At 42.5% G+C, this 25060-nt stretch overlaps 1 protein-coding gene across 2 annotated transcripts in view; it reads left to right on the top strand.

The window, feature by feature from the left end:
• Positions 1-25060, top strand: part of LOC149318427 (slit homolog 1 protein-like) — a 169190-nt gene that overhangs the window by 100523 nt on the left and 43607 nt on the right. For both annotated transcript variants that reach the window (XM_089509672.1, XM_089509673.1), the window contains 8 exons: positions 14762-14833; positions 15589-15660; positions 17431-17502; positions 18726-18889; positions 19328-19475; positions 20996-21067; positions 22389-22460; positions 23267-23338. In XM_089509672.1, coding sequence (XP_089365798.1) covers positions 14762-14833; positions 15589-15660; positions 17431-17502; positions 18726-18889; positions 19328-19475; positions 20996-21067; positions 22389-22460; positions 23267-23338 — 744 coding nt within the window. The remainder of the gene's footprint in view (positions 1-14761; positions 14834-15588; positions 15661-17430; positions 17503-18725; positions 18890-19327; positions 19476-20995; positions 21068-22388; positions 22461-23266; positions 23339-25060) is intronic.

Below are 25060 nucleotides of genomic sequence, written 5' to 3' on the forward strand. Positions count from 1 at the left end.
TTACAAGTACCTGCCTGCTGTTTGGGCATTTTTGAATGTGTGTGTGTGTGTGTTGAGGGGGCAGGGTGGGGAGTGGGGAGCAGGGACAGATGCATTGCTAGAAAGCCAGCCAGAACACTGTGGTGCTTAAAATCCTAAGGGCTTTTGTCTATTGATATGTGTTGCCAAGTCACCTCCAGAGTCTGTCTGTTGCCAGTCCAGTACAATTAGTATTGCCAGGCTTTCAAATCAGCAATAAGAGACAATTGATCATGACATGTGGGATTGAGAACCAGGCAGTAGCTATTACTTTCTAATATCTAACATGTTCTACCTATATTATCAAACAAAAGTATTCACTTCAGCCAACTTAGGCCTGCATTCCTCTGTAAAATTAACATATAGCCTACAATTGTAAGTAACATTTCAGTCTTTATGAAATCCCCCAAATACAAGATTTTTTGGCATCTTGCTCAGTCTATGAAAAGGAAAAGCTTTCCAACCCTTAATTAGGGGAATCTTTTACAATAATTTACACTCACCAATCTTATAAGGGACAAGCTTTCTGACTCTCAAATAAGGGACATCTTTTTAATAAGGGACACTTGACGTCCCTGGGTACAATGGAAGGTACCTTTGTCCTTATTTGAAAGAAGCCTCTGTCCAAAGGCATCCAAGGACAAAATCACTGATATTGATTTTTATGATGTGCATTATGCTTTATGTGCTCTCCTAGATCACAAAACAGTTTGGGACAACCTTAACACAAAGCATTCATTTCCTGCAATTTAAAAAACAAACGCGCCCTTGGCCCAGAATGGAAAGCTTTGTTAAGCAGAGCCACAGAAGAGCTTCCTTTTGGGATAACTGCAAAATATTCCATGGGGAGATATGATCCTTCTCCCTGCTCCTGTGAGTTGGCTTTTGTCTGCATGCCTCCAGCAGATAACAGCAAGTCAAGCAGCTGTGGAAGCGTCAGTCCCTGGGGCTGAATCTTAGGCCACCCCTGTGCTAATTACCACCCACATGCAGCAGGGAGGAAAGTGGTGGGAAGTTCCAAGGCAGCAGGCTGGTTTGGTGGGGTAGTGACCAGCTGGCTGGGCGGGGTTGCAAAGCCTGTTCAAATTGAGTGGGTCCGTAGAGGTTTCATCTGCTACTGTCCTTGGCAGAGGCAGCAGAAGCCCCATACAACATAGGACATTACATGTTATCAGGACAGAGTTTCTACAGGACAGAGCAAATAGAGGTAGACATAGAGGGCTAAGAAGGAGTGGGAGCAGGTGTTACAGCAGCTTTCAAGGCAGACCTGAGATCCCATAGGAGTGGAAACCTGTCCCAGAGTGCTCCTGCTTGCTTGGAGAAGCTTTGGCCAGAGGTCAAAGTGAGGGTGGGGGAGCTGCACCTCACCACACATTTTGGGCTGACATGCCTCCTCTCCTTGTACCTTAAGGCTGCCTATGGACTAATAGCGCAAGAGACTCTTATGCCTGAAATGAAAGAATTAATGTAGGGCTTGTGAAAGGGCTTGGTCCTCCAGGTGCTTTGGTCTACAACTCCCATCATCCCTACATAACTTGGCCAGTGCTAAGGGAATGTGGCACTTGTAGTCTAAAACATTTGAAAGTCTAAAGGCTTCTCACCCTTGAGTTAAAGCAATGGCACACTACTGAAAACAGAAAGGAAAGAACTGATAACATTTTGTCTGCCAGGCTGAATGGTTAATGTCTTTAATAGGTAATACAGTGATATGAGAGCCTAGCCCAGGTTAAAATGTCCTCATTGTGATGAAGAGAAATGTGGCAGACAGTAGGCACTAATTAAAGAATCAGAATTCCATTTGCTTCTATCTGCCTGGAGCAGAAATCTGCCAAGGGCAAAGGCAATGGCTAGAGGGAGAGAAAGAGAAAGAGATGTCAAGGTGCAGGTGGAGTGATAACTAACCACAGTGGGAGTCTGAATGTTTAAGCGTCTGAACATCAGGAATGTGAACACAAGCAACTCGCATCTTAGCAAGGGCTGTGGTGGGCTGTCCAGAAAGGATGGTATAAGTGCAGGGGAGTGGAATGGAGAGGGAAAGTTCATATTTATGTCTGGGCTTCTGCAGCCTCCTGAAATCCAACATTTTCTAAAGACACGAACTAGTCATGCAGTAATGAATTTGAATACCTTCTAAAAATGTCCAAATGATGGTTCCCGATGCAAAGTGTATGGTCCTTGTACTTCCTAGTTTCCAAACTGGTAGTTGCTGTGTTTGCCTGTTATTGCAAAATTAGTAAAGAGCCTTAAAGACTGACAGGTTTATTACATTACAAGTTTTCATGGATTAGAATCCTCTATATCAGCTGTGATCTGATAAGGAGAACTCCAGCCCATGAGAATGTATGACATAATAAATGTGATAGCTTTGTGCCACAGGGCTTTTTGTTGTTTATATTTCCCGGAAGTATGGCTGGAGGGAGAGAGGCACTGAACCACAGGTCCAGTGTCTTCCTCCTGGTGGCTGGATAATGGAGATGGATTTTTCATGGTATAACTGTAGGCTGGGGGAACTGGTCTGGAGCAATAGGAAGCAATTACTGCCCTGCTGAGCCCAACCCTAATCCCCTCAAATAGCACAAGGAACAGGCACGCCAAACATGCCTCAATCAGGTTAAAGTGTGAAGTTGGGATTAGCCAAGAGAATGAGAGTCTAATAAATACCATTGCACCCCCTCCCCTGCTTCCACCAGCCTCAGCTTGGCCCATAGGGCAAGAGATTAAGCGCCTGGCTTGTCTGCCTGAGTGGGCTCCCCACTGGGAGGGCAGCGTCCTAGAGATGTCAGATGGTTTGGCGTCACTCCCTTGCTGAGGGCTGGCCAGGATCTCACACTGGGAAGCCTTGCTTTTTGTTGAAATCAAGGCACCCATCCTAACCAGAGCTCTCAGAATGGCTCCTGTCCAAAGTACACAGGGAGTAGTGTTAGGAGAATAGACAAAGCAGGGTAGGATATTAAAGAAGGCACTGGTTGCTTTGGAAAGTATTCCCTGAGGAAAACCATTGACTGATTTTAGCCAGTCATGAGGATTAGTCCCAATATGGATGTGATATTCCATATAAATGCCTCTTGTCCCTGAATTTGATTTCCAGATGTGTTTGATGCTTTATTGTGAAAGTATGAACAGCTGCACTGGTGAGGGCACACAGCCATGGAAATGTCAGGAGCTATGTATTCTAAGGTCTTGTATGCCTGACCTCAAATTTCTGAGGACTTGCTATATAATCACAGCAGTCACTGAGAGTCAGTGAGCCCACAAAGCATCTGGTTTAATTCCCTACACCCAACTCAGCTATACATACTAGGTCAGCCAGTGGCATCTGGCACAGTCAGGTATGTAGAGAACACAGATGGAGGAGGATGGAGGACAAGGAAGCAGTACAGTATTATTAGCACAACTGTACTCACAGAGTCTTCATATTTTGCCATTGCTATGTGCCTTAAAGTCATTTCCAACTTATGACGACCCTAAGGTGTCTCTATCACAGAGGTTCTTGGGACTCAATCACATCAGCATTTTTGTGCCGAGTTGACCAGGGGAGATTCGATTATGCAATACTGAATCAAATTTACTCCGATTGAATCTCTCTGTTAAACCCCAGCTTGGGAGAAGAGTCTGTTGTGGTTTATTTCTAGGTAAAGAGGAAAAAATGATCCCTAACCCCCAGCCCCACTGACAGGGTTTTTAAAACAAATTTCAAGCAAATCCTGTGCACCTTTGTCATAGTGATGATTTCAGTATTTAAAGGGGCTGTCTACTGCAGCCATGCAATAGCAAAGATGTGCATAAGCTGTCATTTGTTTAAAAAAGTACACTGTCTAATGATGTTCCCAGGAGAACCCCCTCCCTGCCTTTGGCTTTGGCTGGCAGGGAGAGAGCAAAGGGGTGGGCATGATCTGCCCCCTGCACATTAACCCCTCCCTTCCGGTGCTCCAAATTGAATCGACAGCAAGTTCCCATTGGCGACTGGTAAAAAAGACTGGTTCTTTTGGAAAGATGGGCAGAAATCCATGGCTCCAAAAGTTTGGTTTAAGGGGGATTTGCACACACACACACACACGGAATTCGGTTTGGGAAAAATCAGCACAAGTGTGAACAATCCCCTTTTAAACAAGTTTGCAAACTGGTTTATAATTTAGTGTGAACAACCCCTTGGAAATATTTCTTCAGAGGAGGTTTGTCACTGCCTTCCTCTGAAGATGAGAGAGTGGGACTTGCCCAAAGTTACCCAGTGGGTTTGAATGCCTGAGCAGGGATTTGACCCCTGGTCATCTGGGTCTTAGTCCAACACTCAAATCACTACACCACACACCTTTCATATTACAGTAGCCATTGCCTAATTAATACTGAGCAGGAAAGTTATAGAAGAGTTCAATATTGCAAAACATACTTTATTTATGGTCAGTTACAGGACATTTATTATAAAAGTCAGACAGTGAAAATGGCAAAATCATGGAAATAAATATGAAAGTGTCTTAGAAACCTTTGAGCTATGTGTTACCAGAATTTACATTCCTCACTACATCCTTGGCTGTCTCCATATACCTGGCTGTGTGACTTTCTAACGTTTCACTTGCTACTGGGTGGTGATTTTTCATTCTATAAGAAACTGGCTTGTCTTTGGATCTCAATTTATCTGATACAGCATGAATAGATGGCTGGATGAAGGAAGCAATGGTCAGGCCATTGCTCTCTAAAGCCAGACAGAGCTGTTGCTGCAAGCTGTTATTCATCAAGACTGGAGCTATTCATGTCTGGGAAGCTGGCAGCTTAATGTTGCTTGGAGTTGCTGTGATACTGAATGGAAACTGGGCTGTGCAAGTGAGAAGAGCAGAGGATGGTTTTCTGCATCCTTTCCACTCACCTCTAGAGAAGCTGACACCCTGGGAGACAGAGGAGTCATGAAATCTCCAAAGACAAGGACACTGGATCCTTACTTTATTCCAAACACTGCTCTGTCTCAATTTCTATAAAGCGATTTTCCAGTAGTCCTTGCTCCAGGTGATGGGGAAGGAACTAAAAGTTAGTAAATATGATCAAGAGAATCAGTGAAATAAGAAGAGCTGGTCAACACTAGCCTTGTCATCTTCAGCAAAAACTCTCATAGAAAGATCAGAAGTTCCTAATGATACCTTCTTCTATACCATCTTCTGAAATTCTGATTTTTGAGATGAACCAACAGGAATTTGAAACATTCTAGAGTATTTAAGAAAAGCATTCTCAAAAAGTCCCAAAATGTTTCAAAGCCCTGTATTAGCTAGAAAGTTGGTTGTGCTTTGTACTTCTGAAGGTGCATAGTTGTAGATGTTACAGAAGAACTGGCACAGTCTGATAAAATATTGCAAACAAAGCAATCACATTTTCTGTCCATTTGCATCTTGGCACTGGATTATTTAATGTCTTCTGGGACATGCCATACAAGTTTTAAAAATTTATTTAAAAAATTTATTAACATTATCGAGAATAAATCCCACATAACTAATAATACAATATTCCAAAGGGGGGGAGGAGTGTTAATAAATTAGGGGAAATATATAAGTACAAATATTAAGCTCCATAGTATTAAAGTTATATACTATATTATAATTATGAAAACCCGGATTCTACCATATGTAAGAAATATGTATAAGCTTGTTAAAAACTCATTAATAAGCAAGAATTAATTTAAGAATGCCTGTAAGATGATAACACATTCTTTGGAAGGAAAAAGAAGAATAAAAGATTGTGAGATAAGGGTAGGAAACATGACGAGAAGGAGGAAAAACTAAGAAGGCTGTTTAATTTGTTATGAAGTATACATAGGGGATAGACGGGGGAGGGCAAGAAGAAGATGAATTTCAAGATAATTGAGATTTTTTTAAAAATTAAAATAATGTTTACTGTGAATAGCCCAATTTAAGGTAGGTAAGATGTTTTGTATTATAGGAAATAATTGAATTTCTTACATCTTTACTATAAAGTATTTCTTGAAATGTGTGAACAATGCGGTTCGAATTAACAAGTCCCTATCAAAAGCTGGTTGTCAAAAATTATCAGTAAAAGGATGGCAATAATAGGAGTTTGAGGAAATAGTAGTGATGACTGCTTTTTTTTTAAAACAACTTTTGGATTGGTAAGTGAGCATTCCTAGGGCCTGAATACACTAAATACAGTTTTTAGCGCGCACATCCATTTTATAGCGTGCTGTTTTGTACATTACACTATGTTGATTTGTAATAAATTGACTGACTGACTGTTTAACATTGGGCCTATTTTGATCACTCTGCATTATCATAAACCAGGAGAGATAGCTAAGCCACTTTAATCCAGCACTGCACACCCAAAGTGTCCATTTTTACAGATCTTTTCAAAAACAAGACTAGAAATCAATAATATCTGGAGGTGAAAATTTTCTTTGATTTAGTCCCTTTCTCTGATAAAAGAGTACTCCCAAGCTCTTGATACCCACTAGAAAATGTGCTTTGCATATCTTTGCCTTCCTATAAAATAAAAAGGTTACAAACCAATTGTAAAATACAGGAGCCATTCAGACTATCTTTTACCCCAGTTCAGAAACCGGATTAAAAGCGGGAAGTTCATATTGGCCCTGATTCTTTAACACACGAATTTGAGGCTTGCACACCCGTTCAGGGGCAAATCCCCCTTGGTGCGGGTCTTTTGAAAGTGGAATTTTACCTGTATCTTTTGAGAAAAACCGGGTCCCGGCAAATATGAACTTGGCCCTGGTCATGATCAGGTCAAGTTCAGGGGAGGGAGGGCAGAGGGCAGAACATGCCTCCCCTTCATTGGGTTGGAGGAGGAGGAGGAGGAAGGAGCTGGAGGAAGGGTGCCATGGAGGGCAGAATCGGGGCGAAGGAGGAGGAAGAAGGAGCAGGATGAAGGGTCAAGTTCAGGGGAGGAATTTGGTCAGAGGGCGGAACATGCCTTCCCTCTCGCAGGCAGCTTTCTCTCTCTCTTTTTTGGGGGGTCATTTTTATTTTTAACTGACTATGCGAATAGTTATACAGATTGATACATATTGATATGATTGTGTGCTTGTGCTACATTTCCCTTTCTGCTTGCTGCCGGCATGGCACCTCACTTTGCAAGAGGCTTTTTTAAAATTATTTTTTTTGTGTGTAATATGCGAATGCTACAATGCAAATGTTACAAATGTTTCCCTTTCAGTTTGGCAAATTGATACAATATGTGAATGCTTTTGCTACATATGTGTATTGTAAGGCATTCTGGGGTTGCAAGGAGGGAAAGCAAAGCAAGAGGATGTAGAGATGGCATTCTGAGGTATTATTATTATTATTATTATTATTATTATTATTGTGATGAGAAGAGGATGGCATGGGGGGAGGCAAGGGCTTTGGAGGTAGCATTGGGCTGGAAGCAAGAGGCTGGCATTCAGAGGGAAGGTTGTGGAAACCCATGACTTTGTGGGAGTCACAGTCTCTCAGCCTCAGGGGAAAGGCAATGGCAAATCTCCTCGGAACCAATATTGCCAAGAAAACCCAGGGTTAAGGTCGTTTTAGGGTTGCCATAATCTGTAATGACCCAAATACACACAACACACACGCACACATCTGGAGGTTTTTAAATTTGACAGGTTGACAGAATATGTGCACACTGCCGCCAGTTTTTTTAAAAAGGGGGGGGGGAACTCCCATCCGGTTGGCCAATGGCTGTAGGATATGTCACCTTTGATGAAAGCGGAAGTGAATTTGATTGACAACAGAGAAGGTTCCATTTTAAACTGGTACTGCAAATGTGAACTTCAGAGGGGCAAATTGCCCCAATCAAGGTAAAAGATAGTGGGCACTTGTTTCCGAGCGGATTTGATGTGGGGGGAACCCTGATCTGCCCAGTTCTGTCCAGGGCAAATGGGCGAGTGGGAATGGGGCCACAGTTTGGCATCATGTTTCCCAGCTTTGTTTGCTTGGAGTGCATCCAAGGGCACTCACCTTTCATCTCTATAGATTCCTAAGTTGATGTAACAGAAGGATAGATTTGTGCTGATTTCTTCTCTTTCTTGGGCATTCAATCTCAATAACTGATGCATCCCCCAAATCCATTCTTTGTGATGAATTTGAAAACTATATAAGGTTTCCAGCAGGGATTTTGTTTATGCTGGATTGTATCATGCAAATCATTGTCCTGTTAAACCAAAACATGAACTCCAATTTTCCTTCTGGAAGTAATTTATATATTTGATTTGAATGATTTATATGCCACTCTTTGGCCGAGCTTTCATGACCTCTGTATGGGGCCCCTCTACTTCAAAGGCCTTTCAGGATGAGATATTCTCCACACTTGTCCATGATAATCAAGTGGAAGATCCTAAATTATAGAATTTATGGCTTTTTCTTGCAATGGCTTGCAGCTGTCACTCTGATCTGCACTTCTTGAGGTCCACACCATGCTTCACAGTCTGTGCTGTATTTTATGCTTTAAAGTCTGCTCTGTGTCTTATTAAGTTCTACTGTTTCAGAAATTATGGGCAGAATATTGTTAGGGGCTTACAAGTGTAAGGGCTTGCTTACTTTTTTGATGGGACCAGGGGGGTATTCTCTTGCTCTTTGAACCCCATCCAAAATCTCCAGCTCCACAGCTGTCAGGCCCTGGGAGGGACAATTGCTGCTCCTTACTGGGGGAACAGAAAGGAAAAGAGGGGGGCGGAAGAGACAGAAAAAGCACAGTGCACTCCATCTGGGAACACACCCTCATTTGTTTGCCCTTAGGAGCCCAGATCAGCTGCACTTCCCTCCCCTGAATTGCTTTCAACTCTTCTCTCCATCAGTAGCTCCTCTTCTTGCTTAACTGTTAATACCGGGAGGGGGCAGAAGGACATGGAACTATGCAGGCTGAGCCTTATGCCATGCCAGTGAGGTGTAGGATCTTGTTTATATTTTATAGTTGTTTAAAAAATTCTAGAAATCTATCCTATTGTATATATTTTGTTTTAAAAGACTTGTGTTCAACACTGTACAGTTGACTCTTGACATTCACAGGGGTTAGGGCCACAACACCCCTGCGAAAGTCAAAATTTACAAATAAAGCAGGGGGGAAGCAATGTGCATGTGCATGCCCCCATCTCCCTTCCGAACCCTCCAACAACTCTAGCAAGCTCTCTGAGGCACTGGAAGGACAGTGGAGCACACACTGACTGTATATGACTTATATATAACTTTTAGTTTTCCGCTAGTAACTGGGGTTTGTGCCTTCTATCAATGGCTTAATCATGATGTTTACTTTGCTTGAATTTGCATTTGTTTATTTTCTATGCCTGAATCCAGGCATAGAATCTGCTTTCTAAATAAGTAAATATGTTAGCTCAAATATTCCTAGATGTTGTACCTGGGCAATCTTTGTCATGTTCTCCTAAGCTTTAAAATGCCAGTGGTGTTTTAGTAACTACACTCATCCCTCCATATTTGTGGCTTTGATCTTTGCGGATTTGATTATTCACATATTTGATTAGTATGTTCTCTCTAGGAATATCCAGTGCAACTCTATGGTCAACTTGACTAAAAGTTGCACTGAAAGACCGAGGGATTCGTAGAGAGAATGCTCTACTAGGCATTTGTAGCTCCTCCAACTCAATTCTGTGGTCAGTGTCTGTTGGATGTTGACCACAGAGTTGCACTGGAAGACCTAGAGATTCCTAGAGAGCTGTCCTCTCAGGTAAAAACAGGGTGTTTTTGTTATTTGTGGTTTTTCCATATTCACGACGGTCTTGTGCCACAAACCCTAGCGAATATGGAGGGACAAGTGTATATAGTTGCATGGCAACTGCGGTTGAGAAAGTTTTGATAGCCCTTAAGTGTTTTAAAGTGGCAAGAAAAGCTATCTTCTTTAGGTAGAATTATTGCTTCTAGTGCACCTCATAAATTTTTCCTCCTCACTTAGATATATTTTTAAAATTGGTAAATGGGCTCATGTCAGCAAATACTGGGCAGTTAAAGATCAATTGAGAATTTTATACTTTTATTCCTTTTGTCAAACTGAGGAGAGACAAAAATCCACTGGTGTAGCCCCTAACAAATTTGTTAAGAGTGGGAAAATCAACAAGGTGAAATAAAATACTGTACCCAGTAGAAGCAGTGGTACTGTAGCAGTGATAGTTTTTCTGGGTTGTACCAAAACATAGGAAATTAATCTTTTTTTAGAATACAGTACAAGTCCCAGAGTCTCTTAGCCAGCAGGACCAGTTGCCATGCTGCCTGTAGGATTCTCAGAACAGTAGTCACAAAACTGAATCCTTGTGTCTCTGGATAGAACCACACAAAATATATAATACAAAGGTGCTACAGCAGAGCATTATTAATGGTTTTATACTTTTTCTAGGTTTAATTTATTTTTAGTGTTAACTGCTTTTAAGATTGCGATGAAGAATGGGGTTTTGCATTTTTAAGCATCTTTCTTTTAACTGTATTTTGCTATTTTTACTGTTGTAATCCGCTTGGATTCCTTGAGATTAAACAGAATATATTATTATTATTATTATTATTATTATTATTATTATTATTATTATTACTTTAAAACATTATATTAGAGCAGAGAATGGATTCTGCCTGGCCAGTCCTGATTTCCTATTTCCCAATAGGATGGTGACCCTTCTGAACATGTCTGTTTTTTCAGCTTCTAGGTTGTTATATTAAACCATTGCCTTTGACATCCTCCCAAAATAGGGTAAGGGAGGCAGGGAATGTTGTCTTTTTAAAAAGCAGATGAAGGAAGGTACTGTACTTCCAAGCCAATTCTTTGAGAGGAGCATTTCTCCATGAGCAGAAGTTGCATGACAGCCTCCTGCAGTGACATGCTGATGGAGTTTAAGGAATTGTTGGACACTCATTATAAATAAAGGAAGCTTTTCAAAGTGCCACCTAGGAAGGGAAGATGGGTGTTTGCAGAAGATGTGGAGGCCTTATCTTGGACACTGAGATACTCTTTCTATGGATCAGTGTGGTATATAGTGATTAAAAGCATTGGAATGAGACTTGGAAAATCTAGATTTCTGTCCTGGCTCAGCCCTGAAGTTCACTAAGTGGCTTTGACCCAGTCATGAACTCTCAGCCTAATCTTCTTCACAGAGTAATTGTGAGAACAATATGGAGAGGGGGAGGAAAAATCTTTGAGGAGAATTATTGCTAACTGCCCTAGAGTTGGCCTAAACTAGTGGCACCCCTGTGGATGAGACATCTCCAAGACTCCCTGTCTTCCACTTCTCTGCTTAGGTCCTGTAGATTCAGGCCTGTGGCCTCCCTGGTTGAGTCAACAACAACAACAACAACAACAACAACAACAGTAATAATTTATAGCCTGCCCAATCACTAGGAATCCGGGCAGGTTACGACAGTAAAAATGCATTAAAAATACAATAAAATACTAATCTATCCATCTGGCATATGATCTTCCTTTCTTTCTCCTGCTTTCTAACTTTCCTAGCATTGTCATATTTTCTAATGCGATCTCATGATGTGGCCAAAGTACAACAGTCTCAGTTTTGTCATCTTGGCTTCCAGGGAGAGTTCATGCTTAATCTGTTCAAGGACCCATTTGTTTGTCTTTTTGGCTGTCCCTGGGATCCTCAACCGTCTTCTCTAGCACCACATCTCAAATGAGTTTTATTTTCTTTCTGTCGGCTTTCTTCACTGTCCAGCTCTCACACCCGTTCGTACATGGTAATGGGGAATATAATGGCTTGAATGATTCTAACTTAAATGCTCAGTTGTATATCTTTAAACTTTAGGATCTTTTCTGTTTATTTTATGGTTGCCCTTCCTATTACTAGTCTTATTTCTTGGCTGCAATCTCCATTCTGATCAATGTTTGATCCAAGGTATGGAAAATCTTTAACTGTTTTGATTTCCTCATTATCTAGGTTGAATTTATGGAGATCTTCCATGACCATTATTTTTGTTCTCTTTATGTCCAGCATTAAATCTGCTCTTGCACTTTCTTCCTTGACCTTCCTTAGTAATTGTTCCAAGTCTATGATGTTTTCCGCTAGTATTCTGCTAGAGAGGAATAGCAAGAGATTTTTTTTAAAGTTTTTTGAGTGTGATAGCTCTGTATTGTTGCTATTGACACTGTGTGTGGCTTGCAACCATCTTGTTCATGCTGTAATGACAAAAGGATGTGGCTGCAAATACAGCTTTTTCCTCATTAGGTTTATGGAGCTCAAGTTAGCGGGATTCCGAAATTAATTGGCAGCAATGCAAGAATGCTAGTGTTGAAGTGGCTCTCGCCATGAGTGAGGCTTCCCTCATGTGTGAGGCCTATCTCCCAAAAGACTCTGGGGATAGAAAGCAGGACTTCTTCAGTTTTATGTGTCCATCTCCTGTCTCAAAGGTCTTGGTAAGAGGACAAGATTAACAGGTGACATCAAAGTCAACATAATTTAACAGCCTTTGCTGCCCCCTGCTGGCTAAAATTAAGGTGTAAGGCTACTCTCCCCCCTTCTTAGATGTCAGATGCAGGTTTTACTGAACAGTCCTCATCATCTTCCAGTCCTGTGTTTTCTCACAGTTTCCTTCATTGGTAACAGTGGGATTCATCCATTTAGAAGAACCTTTACATTTCATTGATTTTGCTTTGCTTTGTTTTGTTTTGAAAAACCAAGACTTGAAAACTGCAGAGCGGACTCTGTGTTTGTAAACTGTAAGGACTTCATCACAAGGGAGAAATGTCTCTCAATTTCGAAAGAAAAGAAAGTAGGGCCAATTCGTAAATGAACACTATTACGCAGATGGTTATCAAACACATAGAAGAACACAGCACCCATCCCAAAGCCAAAGTAGTGCGAATGCAAAAGAAATTATCATATGAGTACATACCCCTCCTAGTCTAGAATTCGAATTAGCATCCCTGCACATGCGCAGTGAGGACAGAATCGGGTCGTGAACTTTTTACACTTCTGGTGGGGCTTGCCTCCTGTTCCCGTGGTTATGCCTTGTTTCATGTAATTTGTTTATTCATTACCCCTTATTTCATGTTATGTAGGCAATTCATGGTATTTGTTCATTCATTACCCTTTATTTCACGTTATTTAGGCAATTCACATTACTTGTGCATTCTTTACCCCTTATTTCATATTATTTAGGCAATTCACCAATTCAAAATCAGTCCAAAGCAACCTTGTACTTGGTTGGACTATGACTCTAGAAGGCAGGGATGGAATCCCACTGGGTGACCTGGTGCAAGTCACACTCTCTCAGCCTCCTCAGAAAATGGCAATGGCAAACCCCATCTGAATAAACCTGCCAAGAAAACCCTGTGACAGGGTTGCAAGAGAGAAAGAGAGAGCCCTGGCCAATCCCTTCCCTCCAGTTGGAGAGGATGCTGGAAAGGGCTGAGAGGAGGAGGGTGTGGGCAGTGTCTCTGTGGGAAGGGCTGCTTCATCCCTAAAACAGCTGCAGAACTCTGAGAGGAAGCTCCCCACACCTGGAGGGAGGGAGGGAGGGAGGAAAAAATTGCAGCCATCAAAGGAGCTTGGGAATTATAGTCTGATTCAAAGGCAGTAAAAGGGTGACCAAGACAATGCGTTCCGTACCTGCCAAATTCGAATTGGACGCAACTTTGAAGTGGAGCAGGATTTGTAAATTCTGTATTTCCCCGAATGTACACATCTCTCAATTGACCTTGGATTGGGTTTGAACTGACCTAGCATTGACTTCGATTACATGTGATAACCTCATGCACAACAATGTGAAGCCCCATGATTGCATCCGGGATCACACTGCATTGACCTTCCAGTTTCCCTCAATTTCCCCTGTGTGATAACGTCCTAAGTAATCTTGTGATACAGAAATCCACAGAGAGGGCTTCTCACTTACACATCAGCCATGGAGCAACAAATGGCATGAAAGTTAGGACCCCCCTTTCCGGGGGTCGTGTGAGACTTTGCCGCCATTTTGAGAAACAAAAAGGCGGTGGCCTAGAGGCGAAGACTTGCGCGGCCTCTAGGAGGCCCGCTGCGGTCACTGGGGCCCTGCTACAGGGCTCCAATGGCGGCAGCGGGCCTCTGGGAGGCCTGTTGCGGTGGTCGGGGCCCTCCAACAGGGCTCTGGCGGCGGCAGCGGGCCTCTGGGAGGCCCGTTGTGGTGACCGGAGCCTTGCAACAGGACTCCGGTGGTGGCAGCGGGCCTCTTGGAGGCCCGTTACGGTGGCCGGGGCCCTCCAACAGGGCTCCGGCGGCAGCAGCGGGCCTCTGGGAGGCCCGTTGCAGTGGCCGAGGCCCTCCAACAGGGCTCCGGTGGCGGCAGCTGGCCTCTGGGAGGCCCGTTGCCATCGCTGGGGCCCTCCAACAGCTCTCCGGTGGTGGCAGGAGGCCCGTTGCTGTCGCTGGGGCCCTCCAACAGGGCTCCGGCGGTGGCAGCAGCCCTCTAGGACTTTTTTGCCAGCCTCTGACGGGGCCTGGGGCCCTGTCGGGCCGGCAAAGAGGGGGAGGCCTCCAGCGCATGCGGCCCCCGCCGGCTCTTTCCCGGCCTCTGACAGGGCCTGGGGCCCCGTTAGGGGCCGGCAAAGAGGAGGAGGCCTGGCCCCCGGAGGGTGGAAGTTCCACCCCTGGCACGCGCCCCCGCCCCCGGAGGGTGTAAGCTCCACCCCCTGGCTTCGGTCCCCCAGTTGTCTGAGGAACAGCAACCTGGCCTCCAGCTCAAAAAGGTTGCCTACCCCTGCTCTGGTATCTCACCACCTTGCCAATCCCCTTCTTAACATTTTTACTGATAAATTATTTTCTCATGTTTCTCATCTGCAGAGACCTGAGTGAGAACCTCCTCCAAGCTGTGCCCAGGAAGGCATTCCGTGGAGCTACTGACCTCAAGAACCTGTGAGTGGCAGTGTCTTGGCAAGAACTGAGAAAACAGCATGGCTTCTGGTCCAGGAGACCTGGGCATTGTTTTTCATGTTCATCTTCTGATTTCACCAGAGTAACTGCCCTGAGTGGAATACAGTAAAATCCAAAATCAAGTGATACCTTTATTGGTCAACCAAAATGGACATCATCATGCAAGACATCATACAAGATATTGAAGCTTCATTGGCTTCTTCATCAAGCAAAGACGTTTTTTAAAAAATCATAAAAGGAGAAAAAAAAGTGACAACATTAGAATCACAGGCCAACATTTTACCTGTTACTGTGATTTTTGCCTGATGAAGAAGTCAGTGAAGCTTTGAAAGCTTGCATGATGTATTTTGTGCATTTCAGTTAGCCAACAACGGTATTGCTCTTTTGTGGATTTTGTATTTTGTTGTGTTTTGATAAATGACCAGCATCACTACTCCTGAATATATGCCCTGAGTGGGGAAAAGATCCCATAAAACCCCTCCTACAACACCTAGTGTCAATAAAATAAGTGCACTGGGATTGTGTCTCACAGTTCTTTTTATAATCTATGTGGATATTGCCCATGTCTACTCCTGTTCGCCCCTTGGATTCTCACAGTTCTTTCATGTTTCTTGACCTGTAGTCCTCTTGCATCTCTTCACTGCTCATTCAGTGCATCCAAGTGAATCTCTATGCTGAGCATTCTAGATATGAATTTGTCTGCACTGCAGTGAAAAATGTTTTCTTTCATCTTGCAGGCAACTGGACAAGAACCACATTAGTTGCATTGAGGAAGGGGCATTTCGTGCTCTTCGAAGCTTGGAAGTTTTGTAAGTATCTCCAAGAAGGCTCAGCAAAGGGTTTGAGCCTATAAACATGCCTACTTTTTGTGCATAGAAAATATGATCATGAAAATCTTCATCTCATTTTCTGATAATGTGGTTCAGAAGAGTGTGGGGCAATGGGGAGGAGACTTGGAGTTAATACTGTGGACTTTATCACATGGGGACCATATATACCTCCATCCCAATAATGATTAAAACATCCACATCCCGCAAAAGCATGCAAATGCACGAATTTTCACACGCAGAACACAATAACACGTTAGAGACGCATTACTAAAGTGAGAAAGAGGGTAGAATACGCTTTTGGTTTTCCCACAAATGCATGTAAATCCTATTGATGGTTTGGGATTCGATTTTTGCATGTGTGTGCAGAAGAATTAGTTGCATCACCAGGAGTCACCAGCACACACATGGCAACAAGCAAAATTACCCAGAGAAATAAAAAATTTTCTTTACACAATTTTCTTTATAAAACTATACTGTACTGTCCCTTACTTTCCCAGAAATGGTATCCATCCTAAGTAAAAAGAACAAAACATTACCCAAAAGATGGAAAAGTTTTTTAAAAAGCATAAGAAGTTGCTTTCTTCTTGACAACTGGTCACAACAAAGCAGCACCGGAAGTAAACTCACCTCACAGAACCATGGGAAATCTGGCAACAAGTACAAAAACTGTGAGAATCCTGTGAATAAACTGCAAATAGCTTTCTCACTAGAGCAGTTGTGCAAAAAAAAAAAGTGATATCGTGAATAGAAGAGAAATGAATTTGCAATATTTTCCCGAAAATGACTAATTGTTGGTTCATGTCTCTTCCTGGTCAGATTTTTAACAGTTTGCCCACAATGTTGTGTGAAAACCAATCACGCAATTGTGCCTAATACGCTGGATAATCATGGGTTCTTACCTCTTTAAACTTCCAGTTTTATCCATGTGATAAACTCCTATGAAAAGAAGCAGTGCACAATAACTCTTTTTCTTTGGTGCATGAACTACTGGTTGCCTTGTCCCCCTACACTCTGCTCATGCCTCCTCATCAATTGTTGGCTGTATTTTAAGTCAGAGAAGCGTAACTTCAGAATTCCTGAGCATTTGGATGTCATGCAGGGATGGCTACCAAGTATCCTATCTGCCTAGATAGATAATGGCTCTCCAGTATAAGCAGTTGTCAAACTTTCAGTGAAATCTTATGCATATTTACTGAGAAGTTAGTCTCACTGGTTTATTCCCTGGTAAATGAATACCAGGTACTGTAGGCTACATTTTAGGGCAGGGAACTGGCAAGACCACCATAAGTCACCATAAGACTTGAAGGCACATATAGAAACAATTGTGTGTAGGATTGTAGATTTGAAGATCTTAGAAAACAAAAATGATAAAAACAAAACACTAGATGTAATTGTTAATCCCAACTAAAACAGATTTAGTAAAGCAACAATCATGCAAATTCCAGTAATGGTACTCTAGTTGGGATTAATGATTGGATTTATGCCAAAACAGTCAGCATTACCCTTTGGCAAATTTAAAAAACTGCGTAGTAGCAACCTAAAGGTCAGGTCTCCTCCTGTATTAAACACTGACTGAAGGCTGGTTCTGGGTTTAGTGATGCTAGAAGGAAGGAAGTGGGGATCTGAAGGCACCTTTACAGTGAAGGCACCATGCATGCAGTCTTAGAAAGGATGAACAAAAAAAGACGAAATGACAGCATATTACTGTCACACATTCATGGATCCATTTTCTTTTCTTCTTTCTTGCAGGACTTTGAACAACAACAACATCAGCACCATCCCCATCTCAAGCTTCAACCACATGCCCAAACTGCGCACCTTGTGAGCACTTGAGAAAGTAGTCTAAGAGTAGGGTGGAGATGAGGGTAGAAGGTAGTGGGCATTTCACAGGGTATAATGAGCTGAGCTCTATCAGATCACTCCTATTATCTGTTGTGCAGCTAAGTAGTTTTAGGCCCTTTTTTCAGTACTTTTGTATGGTCCCTCTTTTTGACAGCCATGTGTATTATTTCAGCACAGGATTAACACTTCTCTTCATTACCCAAACCCACACACCCACTATTCCATGCTATACAACTACTGTGATACTTTAGACAGAGAAAAAAGCAAAAACAATAACCATTCCCCACCTCAAAAACCTGCTTGTCAATGTTGACCAAAACAGGAAAAAAATAATACTCTGAGCTTGAACCATTTCATATTTTAATACTAAATCATAGCACTATTGTGACTAGAGAAATGAAATGGGTTTTTCTTCTGCAGCTTTGATGCTAAACATATTTACTTGGTATAAATACCATTTGTTATACACACATACGTATACACACACACACAACCTTTAAGCAAAAATAAAATGATCAGTTGTAACTGTGTATATGACTGGCTGGCCACCCCTCAACTATATTTTTTTAATAAGAAGAAAGAAAAGATGAGACGATTGCCACAGCTTTAGTGACAATTGGGATGTCCATCATTAGTGAGGTGCTTGATCTAAGACAGGTCCTATTTGCCATTGGTTCTGTCAGCTGCCATTCTCTGGATGTTAATTTGTGGAGCCCTGGATTTTGGCTCACAGCATCCAGCATTAGTTTCACCATTTCCTTTTAGACCCTGGACTTGTTTACTTGGCACTAATATGCTCACAGTAGTTAGTGCACAGAACTGTACCAGGATCCCATGTGCTTTTCCCCTGCCATGTTGTAGAAAGATCCCTTCCAAACACAAAAAGAGCACCAGCTTGATTCATGAAGTTATTTGTTTTCTGTATGACAACACATGTGGCATTAGTGTGGTGGGCAGGAATCTGGGTGATTGCAATCCTGTCCATGGCACAGTACCATGGAGCCCTAGCCTTGCTGCTCTTTCCTTGGGAATCTCTTTCCTTAGGGAATTGTTCTGACATTTCTATTTGAGCTCCTTAAGCATCTCCTACTTACTAGGCTTGGCTTTACAAAGTAGGAGTACCAAAGGGATATGTAGGAAGACAGCCATTAATGTGCTTCTTTTTCTTTCCTCCCTGATGTCTGGTACTTGGGTTCCTTCAGCCGCTTGCATTCCAACCAGCTATTCTGTGATTGCCATTTGGGTTGGCTTTCCCAGTGGCTGCGCCAACGGCCGACAATTGGGCTCTTCACACAGTGTGCTGGCCCTGCCACTCTACGTGGCCTCAACGTTGCAGAGATCCAGAAGAACGAATTCACCTGTACAGGTGAGTGGCATCAGAAGAGGGCCAGGAAGCTTTGTATGGGAATGCAAGGGGGTTGCGTGCCTCTATTAGCTTTGCTTTTGGTATCTCTGGAAGGGCCAAAAAATGTTCCTTCATGGTCCCAATACTTAGTGGACTGATGCCTGTCACACACACACACACACACACACACACACACACACACACGAGTGTAAGTATGTGGGGCATTGCACCCAAATAAAAATCCTGCTTCCAAATGAAATTTTCCTTCAGTCCCCAAATTATTAGCATTGTAGAGAGAGACACTAAAAATAGATCATAACTAGAACTCCTTATATTTGCTGTGATTGCATTCACTTGGGAACTTTGCCCCTTTTCAGTTTCAAAATGTAGGTGCTCATCATCATGAGAAAGCCAAGGAACATTCACTGATCTTCTGCATTCTCCTTTGTTTTCCTGCAGGTCAGGATGATGCTACCAGGATCCAAATCTGCAGTTTTTCATCAGGTTCCTGTCCTGCCATGTGCACCTGCAGCAATGGCATTGTGGATTGTCGTGGAAAGGGGTTGACAGCCATCCCTGCCAACTTGCCCGAGACCATGACTGAGATGTGAGTAGAGGCATGGTGGGGTGGGATGCTGTGACCTGAACCTAGGACACTTCCTAATCACTTTTAATCTGTTTCTGGCTATGGGATCACAAGAGGTTGCTGTGCTGGATTGGACAAAAATTCTGTCTAATCTGGCATTCTATTTTCCCAGTGGCTGGAAGCCTACAGAAGCCTCTCACGTATCTGTGTTGTTGTCTAGCTTCAGTTCTTGCACAAAGAGAACTCTAAAACAATGTTCAACCTGGACTTTTTACAGAAGTGTTCCTTCTCTTTATTATTTTCTTCCATAGCTATAGAGAATTACCAGGATCAGATATTTCAACTTTCAGAGAGAATAAAACGGGGCATGTTCTAAAATTACCCCTGGCCCTTCCTCTCTGTTGAGAGAGGAAGGTTTAGGCCAACCCAGAAGCTGTACTCGCGTTGTCTGAGAGGCATTGCAGACAGTTTTAAAATAATTTTATTTTAAAATAAAAGCTTACAAGTAAGTTATTTGTATGTTTTATTTTCTATCTTAAAATAAAATATGTAAATGTTTCTAGGCATTATTTACAAATAAATTAAGCTGGAGTATTCATGCTTAGACATAAATTGCAGTCAGACAAGGTTCTTAAGAAACTTAGTTATCTGAATGATATGTACCTTAGGAACCATATTTTAAACAAGTTTCAAATCTTTAGGTTGCCAAAAGCTTGACAGTCAAAGGTGTATTGAACCTCTGTGGAAAATAATGTTTTCTGAGGGCTTCTGCCTGAATAATAATTGCAAAAACTGCAGTGTAGTAGCCTATACAGTACTCCATTATTCTCAGTTGAACAGAAGTGAAGGTTAGTACACGCAACACAACAATCTTGATGGATGATTGTGTGGCAAGGTTTGTGAGTTTCCACCCTGCAGATAAAGAATTATTCCATACTCTTGGTCCCTATTAATCTAAAGTTTGTAATGATGCGAATAAAATCCCTTGGTCTATACAGTGAACCACTGCACACTAGCTACTCTACTGAGAACCATGGTATTGAGAGATTTAAGTGATCATCTCATTGATAGATTATGGACAGCTTCTTTAAATAGGCTTAAATCCACTTTTTATCAAGCCAAATTTAAAACTAATGAACATATCCAAATTGGAACTTTGGGAATAAGGACTAAATGGATCTGGACAAAGTTCATTATATGGTGAAATTATGTTTGATTTTTGGATTATCACTGTGTGGCCAGCATACAACGGAAAATGTGTTGTGTAATTTCACATGCAGGCTGGGCATGTTATGCTAGTTACATTGAAAGGTATCAAATACTGCTTGGATTTCCTCAACATACATATTCAGTGCATTGATTAATTAATTTCAAAACTGGGTTGAAACCATAAAGGAGCAATGATAGTATAGCAAATTCTTCCAATGATATATATTATATTCCTTCTCTTATCCAGATGTCCCTGGCTCCTTTTTGCAGCATCACATGTTATTTCACTGGTTCCCAAGTTAATTTATTTGTATGCTCTGTTTATCATGTAGACGCTTGGAACTGAATGGCATCAAGTCTATCCCTCCTGGAGCTTTTTCATCTTACAAGAAACTACGAAGGATGTGAGTGTCTTCGTGAAGAAGCTATCCATTCCTGCCTTCTGCTTCCCTCAGTTCTAGCCTTTGCTTCTCTGGCCTCCTATGCATATTTTCATCAACATGCAGTTCTCTTTTTGTCCCTGGGGGTCATATGTTTCTTCCTTTGGTAGTGAGTAATGGTACTGAGAGTAGCAAGATGAGGTTTCTGAGACCTCAGGTCAAAGGTGGGCAATACATTTAACCTCCAGACCAGTTTTTCAGTCTCAGGGATCTCCCAGAAGCCCTGACTACTATCAGGGCAGTGAAAAAGCATGTTTCTCTGCATTTACTGGGCAGTCAAGCATGTCAGCAGTGTAGTTCTCCTGTAAAATAAAGATGCATAACCTGCCGGTTTGCCTTATATTAATGCAAAGGCTCACTTTTTCAAAAACAGAAGAGGAAAAAGTCCACTCCATTTGCCATTCTGGTGTGCACTCCCTGTTGGGGTCTAGGAGGACAAAATTGCTAAGCTTCCAATATGAGAAAGGATCTGGTGCCTAAGGTATTTAGGCCCTTTGCCACTGCTGAAATCTTTTGCCTTTGCACTTGCCTTCTCTTTCTTTCTCTCTAATTCCCACTATCCAAGTACTGTCAAAAGGCTGCTTCTCTTTTCTGAAAAGAGCTGCTTTTGTACACCACTACATTCCCTCCTCTCTTTTCTCATTTCCCTGCTGTTCTTCCTTTCTCTCCACTGGAAACAAGTGAGATGTTCTGCCCCATGCTGTCAGAGGGCTCTATAGTGCAGGAGGCTGCTCTGTGGTATAAGAGACTGCTCCTCCTTTCAGACAACTATTGGTTGTAGAATCAGTGAAATAGGGGTGGGAAAGGAGTTTAAATTCTTCTCTCCAGTGGGATTTGTTGAAATAGTTATGTGTGGTTTATAAGTTTATGTTGTGTGTGTAATATGGTGTGTAGGTATATATGTGCACCTATGAGGTATGCAGCTTGTAGTTGCCCACTTTGTATCTTGTGTAAATCATAACCTAAAGGAAGTTGCTCACTCCAGTGAAACAGTAGACTAGATGGACAAAATACTCTGACGTATTTTGTTCTTTACTGTCCATGTGAATACGTATGAAAGAAAATTTAACCAGCAACCACTGCATTGCATTGCATGATGTTCCTTGGAAACTAAAGAGCTGATCTTCTGGCAAGTAACTTCCTACTCAGTCCTCATTGTATGAAAGAAGAATGGACCCTCCATGGTATTATTTGTGGGGGGGGGGGGGGGAAGACAAGAGGGAATGAACTATAATCAAGGCTTGCAAATGTCCAGAAATGTGTTGATTTTCTCTTTGCCTTTCAGAGATCTAAGCAACAACCAGATCTCAGAAATTGCACCAGATGCTTTCCAAGGCCTGCGCTCACTTAACTCTCTGTAAGTAACTCTAGTGTAGTAGTTTGCAAGCATGAAATGCAGTAATTTAGGTGAGGGTGTGAAATTCCACCTGATGGTGCCATGACAGCTTCCACAGACACATGCATACACACACCCAACTAGACTTATTGTTAGTTTTGTGGCTATTTCCAATGTCCCTTTCATGCTAATCCTGCACTTCTTGCAATCCTTATGTACAATCTCCTTGGCCAATAGTTTTCCTGGCCCTTTCAATTTTCTGTTGTTGCTGAGAAAGTTAGCTTCTTCCCCTGATATGTTACACCTGTAGATAATTTGGCTCAGTTCTCAGGTGCAATCTATGTTGTGACTGTATTTTAAAAACCATTGTTATAGACACACTCCTACTGATAAGTGTTCATGTGAAATGGATTTCAAGCACGCTTAAGGGAGGGGGAGGTCTGCAATGGAATGGTAGGAAACTGCTGCAGTCATGCAGGAAATCTCTTAACACAGACAACTTGCTATGCACTGCCGCACCAGCTTAACAGTGTTACAAACATGACAGTTTACCTATATATTAATTGATCTTAGTAGAAATCTAAATCACCTTGAATCCAGAACAACCCTTTTTGATTTTATTCACACCTCAACCCAGCTGCCACCTCAGAGTTTTGTACTCTCATACAATAATCCACCCTATTCACATACATTATGTGTCAGCTATTTATGCAGGGAAACTAAGTCTTGTTGTTTGAGACAACCTCTTTTCCCAAGAATTTTGGGACACTGAGGCTGATTTTCAGGAGACACTACTAATCCCAAAACTGCTTTTGTTTCTCTTACAGAGTATTGTATGGGAACAAGATCACAGAACTGCCTAAAGGGGTATTTGGAGGCCTGTATGCACTACAACTGTTGTAAGTATCAGTGACACAGGGAGCCAAAGTCCTATTGGGATGTTAGCTTGGCAGGGGGTTGGATAGAGTAGCAACTTTGACACAGATTTCAGAGAGGGCCTAGACCAGTGGTTCCCAAACTTTGGTTCTCCAGCTGTTTTGGACTTCAGCTCTCAGAAGCCCCAGCCAGCTTTGCTAACAGTAAGGAATTCTGGGAGCTGAAGTCCAAAACATCTGGAGGACCAAAGTTTGAGAACCACTGGCCTAGACTATGCATGTAGTTCCTGGACACCTTTCATGCAACCATATGCAAACTTCATTATGAGAAACAGCTCTTCATCTATTCTCTGGAACATATTGCTTCCTTTTCTGCCTAACAAAGCTCTTCTTCTTCTTCTTCTTCTTCTCCTCCTCCTCCTCCTCCTCCTCCTCCTCCTCCTCCTTCTTCTTCTTCTTCTTCTTCTTCTTCTTCTTCTTTGTCTGCTTCATTTTCTGTATTCAAGCCCAAGCCCAACTAAATACCATCTCCAATATAACTTTCCTTCTTTGCCAGCTACAGTTGTCCTCCCTTTGTAGCTTTACTATCCCATTGAGGACCTTAATAACTATCTTTAGTAATGTAACCTTTCCTTATGAGCAGTGATCCATTGGAAACAAGGTTCACAGGATCAAAATGTTGAGGCTTTTTTATTAGCAGGGGCTACTGGCATCTGGTGACTCCATTGTCAGTGGGGTAGTGAATCTACTCTGGGTTACAGTTTAGAGTAAAATCCAAAATTCACTGCCCTGCTGACACCAGATCTATCAGCTGCTACTGACAGGGACAGTCGCATCATTTTCCATCACCACCTCTTTAAGGTTCCCTGTTACCTCTGACGTTAGCTGCAGTTTCCAAAGTACCCAAGGGAGAAAACTGATTTTCCCAGCAATAATATATACTGTGAACTACTCTGTTGCAATAGAAAGTGTTCTGGAGGAAAAAACCATCAAGTTTACAAAGTCCTCATCATGGTGAAAATGAAAACTGATGAAACCAGTGTGTTGGCTTTCATATAAAGAGTTTTACTCTGGTGTTGAGAAGAGAGTCTTCTTAAAAAGGTTGAGCTGATAGTTTTATGCTGTTTGGGGATGAGTTAGGTCTCTCTCCTCTTTCTTATGCAGTCTTTGGTCTTCACAGATAAAGTCCAACATCCTCACCATTACTCTGCCCTTCACCCATCCACTGTTCTGTCACTATTCTTTGGATATGTGGGGGATAAAGGATGGATAGATGGATCAGTGGATAGACAGACAGACAGACAGACAGACAGGAATCATGATATCTGTGATCTGCCTGTATTTTTGGACTATCTTTGGCAGGGGTAGGCAACCTATGGCCCGTGGGCCGCATCCGGCCCGCCAAGGCCTTCCCGCCGGCCCCTGCGCAGTCCTGCCGCCGATTGCCACCGATTGCCCCCGTTTTTCCGCCGCTCCAGGCACCATTTTGTTTTTCAAAATGGCGGCCGAAGTCTCGTGTGACCTCAGGATGGCAAAGGTCACGCAAGACTTCAGCCGCCATTTTGAAAAACAAAATGGCGGCGCCCATCTAGGAGGCCCGGTGCAGCCCCTGGAGCACTCCAACAGGGCTCCAGGGGCTGCAGCAGGCTCCACCTCGCCCTCCACCCTCCTCCTCATCCTCCTCCCTAAGAAAGGAGGAGAGGCAGAAGGAGTGCAGAGCCAGGGAGAAAGGGAGCCACAGCCACA

This window comes from Sceloporus occidentalis, unplaced genomic scaffold (assembly GCF_023333645.1).
Source record: "Sceloporus occidentalis isolate IW3139 unplaced genomic scaffold, rSceOcc1.0.p SCAF_2, whole genome shotgun sequence".
In the NCBI taxonomy this organism is placed as follows: domain Eukaryota; kingdom Metazoa; phylum Chordata; class Lepidosauria; order Squamata; family Phrynosomatidae; genus Sceloporus; species Sceloporus occidentalis.